Here is a 12,182-nt window from a genome sequence, read left to right on the forward strand (position 1 = left end):
CAACCTTCCTCAAAAGGCTTTTATACCCCCTCTCGGCCCTGGCCTCCCCGGCTTCCCGGTTCGACCCTTTGTTCTTCCGTTCCGTTCACTGAAACAGGATTACCTCCATCCTTCTTCGAAACGTTACCATCCCTTGATCGAGCGATCAACGGTCACTTTTATTACGGTGACGTGCTCCCCGTTATGCCGCCCCGTTTTATCTCCTTCGCCGTGCTAAGCGATCGTCGTTAACCGTTACGAGGTTTAGCGACGTTACGTAACGGCATTATTTTTTCTTTAAGAAAATTTTTGCTTTTTTTTTTTCCAGCACCCACTTTAACGGACTCCGTCAGGAATTACCTAAGTACGGCTAGTTGCGATCCCACAGGTAAAGCACTGCGTCCTTTGCCCTTTCTCTATTCTCGGACGGTGCAGATTGATGGAGGACGCGTCCCCCAAATGGACGGCTGGATGTAGCCTTCCCCGTCCTTTCATCGGTGCCACGTGGATTGGTAAGTGTTGTTCCACCCTACGATCAATGGGATTGACGGTAGAGATTTCGTGAAGGAGTTTCCCTTTTTTTTTTTTTTGCGTTGTTGAGAGTGAAATATTCTTTCGTTGTTGCATTTCTTATTTTTTTTGAATATTAAAAGAGTAATCAAATTATTACGAAATGACTAATCAAAATTTAGAGGAAATACACCTGAAGAATATTCGATCTAACCAAGGCATGAATCATACATTCACAAACAGCTCCAACAAGTTGCCTCATATTCAATCCACATGAGAATTTCTTGTCTTAAAAGGAAGGCGCATTTCATGCTACATGACTACCTATATGTTCAACATTTTCATAACATGATACATTTAGATCATTAACTCCTAATTACAAGATTAGCCAGATTCATGTTACTCTCTTAATTTCGCTCTCATAGATAGGTTAAATTAAGCTTGATTGTTAGCAATTGTGTTTGAGATTTTGAAGCTGCTGTGAAAAAAGCAATAGCCATTGTAGTGAGATACAATTTTTTTTTTATACTTGACCATCACCGTGAATCTAATATTTCGCTGAAAAGTTACTTCAACAAAGGTGCATTCGCTAACATGGCATTATATGAATGGACTGCGATAAGCTTTTCAAAGTAAATATGTCTACATTTTTTTTTTTTGGCCCGCTTAGACTCTCGAGATAGATTCAATGAGACTAGAGCTCATGGAAACTAAAATCGTTCGTAGTCTTCATCTTGGAACATCCTCCAGCTATTGGAAAGCCCATCTTATCATCAATTGCTTAAAAATAGCGGCTTCAATTTCCTATATTTCCAAAAATCCTCTAGAAACATAACATTAAATTAGAAATAAATAACTACAACATATTATTTTTTTCTTTCGGAAGAGAATTTTGATGATGGTGCTTAATGCTGGCATGATTAGAGATGATAATTTAATGGGACAGGTTGTATTCGATCCACAGCAGATCCGAAGCACAAGGCATTTATGGACAATAATAAAATTTATCCCGAACTTAATCTGAATACATACAATTCTCTAAATATCTTTGTTTTAAGGTTAAAAAAAATAATTTGTATGCAAAAGATTACAGTTATATTTGATCCTTTCCGTTTAAGCTCTCCCATCCAATTCTATTCGTTAGTTATGTTTTCAGATTTTTTTTATTCCGTTTCATTTTGAGATAAATATGGAACGGGTACAGATGATGATCCGTTCCATTTGCATTCCATCTGTTGCCATTTCTGTGCATAATTGTCTTGGAAGGCTTAAAGCTGGAGATCACGTGTCTCGGTGGCAAGTTCTCCAACGGCTACTTGCATCGGCGCCGCTCGAGTTCCACGGGACGGATTTTGCTCATCAGCTTAAGAATCAAAGGAAATTATTAGACGGACCGGATCTAATGAGCCAGTCCAAATCTCGAGGCACATCCACGACATGGATGGCACGATAAATTTCACCCCCGTTTGGTCTTGAATAATTCAAATAAAAAAGATAACGTGGCCAGTGGTTATTGGACTGGTCCACAGGACCTGGTTCGTTCAATATGTTCTCAAGAACTAGGCCTGGAACGTGAAACTCAAGAAACGTCCAACTCGCGGGACCCACCTCCTGGGGCACGAGTCCCCGCGAGGGTGGGAAAGTGGGTGAACTCGAGTATCCATAGAGACGGGCCCAGGCAGTCATACGTTCAGCGGCACCACCACGTCGGATACATGAACCCGACGCGCGCGGCGGACCAAAGCGGGCGATCAATAAGAGAGGAGTCCTTTATCCCGCTCGCACCTTCTCCTTTTTCCCTCTCTCCCTCTCTCTCTTTCTCGAAGTCTTCTCAACCTCCGACCATCTTACCGGCCGGCGGTGCTCTTATAATCGTAAGAGACCACGATTCCTTTCCCGTTCTTTTCTCCAACGTCACTCGTTTTCTTAGATAATATGTTATAATATAATTATGCCGCTGTAATTCCAAGGATCAGAGGCCATCGCTGTAAGGAATTCTTGTTTCCTTCTTGCTGGATGAGAATTTAGGGTTAGGGTTTTAGCTTCGTGGCTTCCGATCGGTTTTCTTCTTCGATTCTTCCTTTAAATAGGTTTTTGATGCGCCTGATTACGTTTCCGATGACAGGCTTAGGGTTTTGGTATAAGAAATTGTTGGATATGATCCGACGCTTGTTTCATTCTGATCCCTCCGCAGGATTGCTAATATCTTCCGAATTTGGGGAATAATCGGAAGGAGTCACGATGAGCGAGGTGTTTGAAGGCTACGAGCGGCAGTACTGTGAGATCTCGGCATCTCTCTCGCGGAAGTGCTCATCGGCTGCTGTTCTTAATGGAGGTAAAGACGCATTGTCTCTCCTGCGATCTAGATTCAATTGAACGATGATTTTATTGAATGATGATCGGTTTTGCAGAGCAAAAGAAGCAGAAGATTTCCGAGATTAAATCTGGAATAGATGATGCTGAAGCTTTGGTAATGTCTTTTGATTGCTTCGATTTATAAATAATAGATATAGATTATCTTAAAGATTCGAATGAATCTTTGTAGATTAGGAAGATGGATCTGGAGGCAAGAAGTTTGCCGCCGAGCGTGAAGGCTGGATTGCTTGCAAAGTTGAGGGAGTACAAATCTGATCTGAATAACTTGAAGAGTGAGCTCAAGAGGATCTCAACTGCTGATCCTAACCAGGCTGCGAGAGAGGAGCTGTTGGAGTCTGGGATGGCAGATACACTTGCGGTATGCTGTCGCCCTTCATTTGCTCTCGTTCTTGGTGTTGTTACTAATTTGAAGTGCCATGCCTCATTTTTTTTTTTATTTCAGCTGGAGGACAGTATAGTTTTATTTCTTGGATATGTTCTGGATGATAATTTTTTGCTGTGGTTCTGATTTTCACCCATCATATGTTAATTTATTTCCCTTAAGTACTCTTTTGCATTTCTGTCACATAGCTAAGTATGATACCTCCATGTCATGATTTAATAATAGTCGGGGAGGCAACAATATATTCTGCAAGATAACTTGTTCTATCTCCATTCTTATATTTTGTGAAAAAAATATAAGTGCTTTTTTAGATGTGGGTGTAAAATTTTAAAGTTGGTTTCTGACCATTTTTTAACTCACTTTATATATTTTCTGATCTCCCTGGTCATCAACCACTTCTTTTAATTTCCAATATTTCCTTTATATATCTATACAATATGGTTGAACCTAGTAAACCCATGTTTTGGTGCTAACTGAACATCTGCTACAAGGATGGGTGCACCATTGATTTTTTGGCATATTACTTTAGAGCATCTCTTTTGAGGCTGTGCACTAACAAATCTCATTACAAATGGTCACACCACTAACCTCTATCTCCATGTCTATGTCCTATTCATTGTCTGCTCATATATGGCTAGTAATCTTCGCATAACTGCGATAAAAGCATGGTTTGTTGGGTAACAAGGCTTGCTTGATTCCAATTTGTCATCTACAAAATATATGCATAAGTCATGCTTAAAGTTCTTTTTTTTTTTTTTTGCATGCATGTGCATGATGGATGGGCCAGTAAACATTCATCATCATTGAATTCATTAGGAGTGATTATTGATTAGGAGATCTTTCATTTTGAGTGTCCTGGTTGCATCCTCTAAAGCAGTTCTGTAAAGTACCAGGAAGTGTAATAATATGACAGTTGGATTTCACACATTAAAACACTGAAATCATTAGGAGTGATTATTGATTAGGAGATCTTTCGTTTTGAGTGTCCTGGTTGCATCCTCTAAAGCAGTTCTGTAAAGTACCATGAAGTGTAATAATATGACAGTTGGCTTTCACACATTAAAACACTGAAAATGTCACACAAGTTTATGCCTTGCATGTGATGATGTTCATCTTAGACTATGCTGTTGAGTTAGATATTGTGTTCTTGATTACCTGGTATATTGTTGATTGTCATAATATATAGATTCTTACATCTCTGTACTTTCCATTTATCAGTAAGTTTTTATCCATAAAAGAGGAGATTGCTCAGGACTTTGTTATCAAGCGACTCTGGCTGGATATATTTGTTGATTTCTTCTTTATATGTAGAATTGGATATGGATAATTTCTGATGTCAATTATATGTTGAGTGTAGCATATAATCCGGGTATGTGATTAGGGCACATAAGATGGCAAATAAACTTTAATTGATTCTAGATTTTTTTTATTAATGCCAGGAACTTTTGTTTAGGTGCATGGGTTGATCATAAAATCAATATCATATGATTTTTGGCTGCTTAGGCTGTCTTTTTATATAAGATATTATAGGATTCCAAAGTTTCCATTTAAAAAAAAAATTATATAGGGTAATCGGGATGATTAATTTTTCATTTTAGTAGAGCTTTTGAAGATTAGTTGTTTGATTATTAAGTATTGGTTTTCTTGTAAAACAAGTCATACAAAATATAGAAGTGTCTACTAGGGCATGCTCAGAAATCATTGTTCATGATCTGTTATAAAAGAGAGAAGGGATTTCTTTAAGCTAGATTTGACCCTTTCTTTAAACCTTCCTTAGCTTTTCTAAACCTCACTTTGCCCCTGTTTTCTCTTCTTGATCTTTTGAACGTGACCATGCTCATGTTAGTCAGATTATGCCAAGAGAGAGTCTTGGTTATCCAGCAACTCTGGCCAGGTATGTTTATTGATGTCCTTTTATATGTAGAATTGGATCTGGACAGATTTTGATGTCCTCTTCTTCTTCTTCTTCTCATCCTTTCCCGATCTTTCCTTGTGTCTCTATCTTTGCTTTTCTAAACCTCACTTTGCCCCTGTTTTCTCTTCTTGATCTTTTTGTGTAATAATATGATGGTCAACATTCACACACATAAAATGCTGAAAGTGTCTCATGAGTCCAGGTCTTGAACGTGACCATGCTCATGTTAGTCAGATTGTGCCAAGAGAGAGTCTTGGTTATCCAGCAACTCTGGCCAGGTATGTTTATTGATGTCCTTTTATATGTAGAATTGGATCTGGACAGATTTTGATGTCAATTATCAATTCAGCATAACATATAATATGGGCACAGGATAAGAGCACGAATGCTATGATATCTGTTAAAGTATTTAGTCTCACGCTCTGTATCACTCACACATCAGCAAACTCTCATAGGCTTCTTTTACCCTGCCAAGTTTGCAGTTTTCATTGTTTAATTTCAAAATTTTGTGAAATGATATTTTTGTCATGTTGCAATTAATCTTAAAGTTCTTATTTCTTAAATATTTTAGAGTTATCAAATTGGAAATTCATTAAAGTTTGGTGCAATGTGGCATGTTATATCTAAATATTGGATTACACAGGTGTCTGCTGATCAAAGAGGAAGGTTGTTGATGTCAACAGAGAGACTGAATCAATCTTCTGAAAGAGTCAAGGAGAGTAGAAGAACTATGTTGGAGACAGAAGAGCTTGGTGTTTCAATTCTTCAAGACCTCCATCAACAACGCCAGTCTCTCTTGCATGCTCACAATACAGTATGTTTTGAGTGATCATCATCCTCTATTGTTACCATTAGCAGCTTTTTATTTTCATTAAAAATGAAAATCCATCAACTCTGTTTCTGTTCATTACCTTCTCGAGTTCCCTATGTTTTACTTAGTGCTTAGCTTTAGGGTTATGCAATCGGACTACTCTACCTATGAAAAAAAAGACAGAAGACAAATCCGGCTAATGCTTTTTGGGTTGTTGTTGGACTCACATTGCGGGGAATAGGGATTGGGGCATAAGTAGCTGAAGCTTGATGTGGTGAATATTAAAGATCATGTTTTGAAAGCCATTGGTGGCAGAATAGGCTTGAGTTCCATTTTTGCATCATCACGCATTGCTGTTGTAATGCTTGGGGTAACAAATCAAGTAAAAAAAATCAGAAATAAAATGGGCTTCAATAACAGGAGGGAAGGAAAACATAAGGAACTCATATCCGGATAGAGAGGTGTTTTTAACATGCTAGTCCTAACAAAATCTAGGACGGATTTGTGAAATTGTGCTTGGATTAAGATACAGCCCTGATGATTACTCTGAACTAAAGACTTATTTTACTGTTATTGAATTCTCCAAAACAGCCAAAGAACTAAATTAAATTTTCTGCAGTATTTTTTTATTCTGGAAAGTGTTCCGTGAAGAGCCATAAGTCTCTTAAGGGCTGTTTGGTTGCATATGAGTTTTTTTTTTTATAATTAGCAGACAATTGTAGAAAATGGTTCTATTAAATAGGTTGTACGAAAAACAAGGGGATATCTGTTTTCATAACTGTTTTTCATAGAATTCATCTTTTAGGTTTTATGCCCTGTATTTGGCAAAACAGGTTTTATGAAGAATAGCCTAACTGATGTTTTTTGTAGAGCTTGTTCATTTCAGTTTCTGTATAAAGTATAAACCCATTTCAGTCAAATTTGTCATCAAACAGCCCCTTAAGAATTTTTCTAATATTCCTGTAATGCATAATTAGTTCTGTAACTTATAAATAAGCTATGATACACTGGTCAGCTGCTTGATATAATGATGGCCTTAGCAATTTAGTACCTTGATTCCTGAAAGCACAAGGAGCAACAGTTCAAGTATTGTGTATTGTTCTTGTAGTCATAGATGCTATGCAAAGCACACATATCATGTGATACATATACCAAATTTGAGTGCATTGCTATAAAAAGATGTGCAGCCCTTCTAATGGACACAACAGACATGAATTTATTTTATTCAACTCTGAATTATGTAGGATAATGCTATGAAAATCAATACACATGTTTTAACCTGTTGGTTACATTTTTTTGTTTTTGTATTTTTTATATTTTAGATAAACCTGCTATGAATCTTCTTATAGATGTAATAATTGTTCCTGACAAGTATTGTTACATGAACTCATTTGCAGCTTGTAATTGCTCTCAAGTAATATCAAGAACAGAAAACAGAATATAGAAAAACAAATTTTATGGAATACAATATTGTTTGGTCTGTATAAATGGTGTTTGAATGCTTTTATTTTTTTTCTTGGCTAATAGGCTACAAAAGTGGGGTAGCCCACCTCCAATACCCCTCATGCCCCAGCACTAAGGCAGGGCTCAATTGCAGCCTTGTAGGCCTCTAGTACAGTCACGAAGAGATCTCACTATCAGGGTTGTTGGCACCCCTAAATGCATGTCATTAAGTATTATTTTTTCATGTTGCATCTTGATTCTTAGGCTACAGACCTGAGTTACATTGAATATGATTAATGCCATGCTTATACCCTGAGATTTTGACATATATCACTTCTTCTTCTGCCCTGGGGGATGATGGAGTGGATGGATTGTGAAGACCGATGGTGTAGGAATGCTTCTGAATCTTAATAAGACCAAATTCTTAGAGTTGTGTATGAAAGACGGGGATTTCCTACAATCTGAAATTATAGGTAGTTCCTATAATGGGCTCTTCTGCCTTCTTGAGGGAATTTGGTTGCCCTGAGGCCTATATAGCACATAAAACAGAGTTAAAAACAATTTTTCCGGCAAAAGTAAATAAAGCAGAGGTTTGTTCTCTGTTTTTCTTTTTCCTATCCTATTTTAGTTTTTCTTATTGTATGCTATATCAAAGCTCAGTTTGATTGTTTAGGTGAAGGTTATGCAGTTTCAAGGAGATAAGTAGTGGTGTCCCATATTTGAAGACTGTTGCTGTTAACATTAGTGAGAACCCTATGTTTGATATATAAAGCTGGTATGCTTTGATCAAGGCTTGAGAGTGTGAGGACTGCTCTTTCAGGTTATAGCTAATGAATGCCATAGACCGAAACTCTTTTTATAAGCAAGTTGCAAAGCTCCAATATCAATTCTTTGAGGGAGGTAGAGCTCCTGCATATCTTTCATATACTTAAAATTCTAGTTTATGCATGACAGTAAATCAGATCAGACCAGAGTCCTTAATTTTTGTCTCTTTATTGTCAACTATTGCAATATTTGTTACCAAAATCTAGTCACACCCTATTCCTTTCTACGTGCTTAGCACCAATGAAACTATACTTATATATTGTTAGAGAAGCATGCTATTTAGACCTGTAGTATTATAAATCAGACCAGTCTCTTAAATTTTCGTCTCGTTATTGTCAGCTATTGCAATATTTGAGACCAAAATCCAGTCACACTCTAGTCCTGTACAAAGCTTGGCACTAATGCACCAACAGTTCTGTATTTTAGAGAAGCATGTCTTGGAAATATTTAACTTGTGCTACTATTGCAATGCCAATTAAAGCATTCAGTTATTGTTTATAAAGGATCAATGGAAGTTTTCTGATATATGACTGGAAATTTCAAAAATAATGTCTATCATCATTGAAGATGAAAAATTATATGTGTCATACTTTAATGAGAAACACTTGATCTAATATTTTGAATTGCTAGCAAGAAGCTGTCTGTACTGCTGTTGTTTTTTTAACCCTTTGGTTCTCTGGCTGCCTGCAAGCTTCTGTTACAATCAGTACCTGCAAAATGAGAAGATATTGCATATTCCTGTTTCTTCACGTCTCATGTACTTCTGTTTTTGCCTGTTGACCAATACCTGGATATAGGATTCTGTCTGTAGAATATTCTAGCCAACCAGAGTCTATGCAAGATCTCTTTTAAGAACTGTACATCAAGTCACATTCCCTATTTTTATTATCTTTGTTAGGCTTGTTGATTTAAATCTCGTTGGATGGGGCCATTCCGCTTTTTCTGTGAAACAGGATGCGCCTTCGGCGCTTTGGGTTTGGTGGATGTCCCAGCCCATCCTGATAAGCTGGACAGTAGTACCCCATCATGACACTTTGGATGGTGGGATGCCCCTCTGTTCTATCTGGACTCCCATCCTTGCTTCTTTCTCATTAAACATTGTCATTGAGATGATTATGTGCGCCACTTGTCGAATGGGGCGGTGACACCAAGCTCTACTCTCTTGAATCATGTTTGTGATGCCAGGCAAACAGATCAGCATTGCATTGTTTATCATGTTTTTTTTTTTTTTAGACACACGTATGAGCATTCTTATCATATGTTGTCCTACATGGACCTACAGTTTTGATGAGTTGGATCTGGTTTCTTTGCAGCTACATGGGGTGGATGATAACGTTGGCAAGAGCAGAAAAATCCTAACAGCCATGTCCAAAAGAATGGACAGGAACAAGTGGATAATTGGAGGCATCATTGCTGTACTTGTGTTGGCCATTCTTCTAATTCTGTACTTTAAGCTCTTTCATTAAAAATTGCTACTGAAGATTATATGTGCTCGTCCCCATGTTGGTTTAATGATGTACATTTGGCTGGCCCTATATTCTATCTGTTTTCCTTTTCGGTCTGTGTGTGTATCTAAAACTTGTTCGTTTTTATGGAGTGACATTATTTTGTGTAGTTGTTTCATGATATATGGTGCACAGATGGTTTAACAATCCTGGAGAATCTATACATATTTGGGTGCTCCATTATTGCTTTTTATGTGCTAATCTGGTGGTTTCCGCATCCGTTGTCTTTTGAATTGTCTTGCCACGGAAATACGAAAATCTGTTTGTGCCTGCTGGGTTGTCTGGCTAAATGGCCGGCCACACGTCCATTTTACATTACACTGTAGGTCATGAGAATGATGCTAATAAGGAGGCATGTAGCATGCCAAGCACTGGTGTATTTGCCTTGGGACATTGAATTTGACAAACGAAGCGATCCCAGGAAGGCTCATGTCTCTTTTTGCCTTGTTCAGTGAAAAAGGGCTCGCGATCTGTTCCCTGCAAGATGAGACAGACCGGTAGGTGGAGGGAGAGCCGGCGATTAGTTAGGTATTGCTTGATTTCTTCCGGACGAAGAATAGGGATTATGAGGAAGTCGACTAGCTCCCGAGGGTTGACTCGGAAATTGAAGCTATCGAGAACATACTGTTGGTGCGGCCTGTGACAGGAGAGGAAGTGCGGGAGACTATCTGGGCCCTGGCAGAGGACAAGGCTACAGGGTCAGATGACTTTCCACTTTTCTTCTTCAGGAGATTTGGGGTATTGGTGTGGATACCAGTGCCAGGTCAGCCGGTCGTCATAGGATCCAGCCAGCTCAGCGAGTTTTAGTCGATTCAGCCAGCCAGATTTTATTTTGGATTGATTTATTTTAGTTTGGATTGATTTATTTTAGTTGGGTTTATTTTATATTGATTGGGTTTATTTGCATATTGTCATTTTAGGGCTTTTTTAGGATTGTTTTATTCGTAGGGGTCTATTTGTTATTTTGTGACCCTATATATATGGGTCCATCCTCATGTTTAGGATTTTGATGATTGATGAATAAAAATTAGCCCTCTTTCTTTCTGAAGCCCTAATGTGAAGCCATGACGAGAGCCAGGTGAGAAGCCTGGTTCTTCTTCCTCCCCCTCCTCTTCTTCTTTTCTTCTTCTTCCTCCTCTTCTTTTCTCTTCCCCCTCCTTTCTGCAGTTGTCCTGTTCGGCAGGGCAATTTTGGTAATAGGTTTGTTCCACGTCATTATCATGTCTATCCTTGCTCTAGAGGATCTGGTCTCTTTTCTAATATTGATAGAGGTTACCGACATAATATAGAGCCCAGAGAACCTCATGACCCTGATGAAGATGTAATGAGAGGCATTAGGGTTGAAGCCTCTACTTTTGATTGTCATCTTGACTAGAAAGTCTTCTCAGATTGGTTACACAAAATGGATCATTTTTTTGAGTGGTACAATTTGTCTGACAACAAGAAGGTCCGGTTTGCTAGAATGAAACTCATTGGTCGAGCTAAGCTTTTCTGGCAAAATACGGAACAACTGTTAGCTAGGAGACCTCGTAACTACCAAGACGATCTCTTTAACCGATGGAACACTAAGTCCACATTTGTAAGGCGCCCTAACACATGGAACACTTTCACGGGCCCTAATTCCTCAGGGCCTAAACCTTCTGTAGGGTCCACTACTTCTAGGCCCCCTCCTACTGCCCATGTCCCAAGCCGAGACACTAACGACAATGAAATTCTTGACGAGCCTCCCAAACCACATTCCAAAATTTGGTGTTACAAATGCCAAGGTTTTAGTCATGTTGCCTCCCAATGTGCTAACAAATCTTTCGTTATTGCTCAGCAAGAGCAGGGAGGTGACACAGATGACTTAGAGGAGCAAATCTATGAACCAAACTTTGATGACATTCAGGATATTGAGGAAGAGTGTGATGACAACCCTAAAATCCTAGGATGCACCCACACTACACTTAGCTCGCTTGCACAGTCGGATAGCAAGTTTGACTAGTCCACCATGAGTGTAGTTAGATATGCCCTCGCACAACCCATCAAAACTTATGTTAGGATTTCTGAGTCTGCATATGCATTTGTACAACACATTCATAAGTTGCATCAGGAAATCCCTAAGGGCATTCATGCATGTACTATTCAATATAAGATGCAAGCTGATTTCCATGCTAAAGAATTTCAAACTTGGGGTTACGTAATGATTCGTCTTAAGAAATTGCAGTCTCTTAGCATTGGACCATTCAGGGTGTTGCACAAGGATGACACTGATGCCTATGCCATTAACTTTCCATTTGATTTTGGTCATAGCCTTACTCTTAATATTAAAGATTTGGTTGTAATCCCTGATGACTCTTTTGCTGCACACTCTCCTGCGCCCGGTGTTTATCCTATTACTCATTCCATGTCATCTTCGTTTCTTTTTATCCTCCATCGAGCACAAAAAGAGTATAT

At 38.5% G+C, this 12,182-nt stretch overlaps 1 protein-coding gene across 1 annotated transcript; it reads left to right on the forward strand.

Moving 5' to 3' along the window:
* The first annotated feature begins 2,214 nt into the window (after positions 1 to 2,214).
* On the forward strand, positions 2,215 to 9,926 carry LOC103712954 (vesicle transport v-SNARE 13-like). Its single transcript, XM_008799674.4, has 6 exons — positions 2,215 to 2,363; positions 2,684 to 2,824; positions 2,901 to 2,959; positions 3,035 to 3,223; positions 5,806 to 5,976; positions 9,555 to 9,926. Exons 2-6 carry the CDS (start codon positions 2,731 to 2,733, stop codon positions 9,705 to 9,707), a joined length of 666 nt encoding a protein of 221 aa, XP_008797896.2. The 5' UTR covers positions 2,215 to 2,363; positions 2,684 to 2,730; the 3' UTR covers positions 9,708 to 9,926.
* The last annotated feature ends 2,256 nt before the right edge of the window (positions 9,927 to 12,182 follow it).

Source organism: Phoenix dactylifera, chromosome 4 (genome assembly GCF_009389715.1).
Source record: "Phoenix dactylifera cultivar Barhee BC4 chromosome 4, palm_55x_up_171113_PBpolish2nd_filt_p, whole genome shotgun sequence".
Lineage (NCBI taxonomy): Eukaryota > Viridiplantae > Streptophyta > Magnoliopsida > Arecales > Arecaceae > Phoenix > Phoenix dactylifera.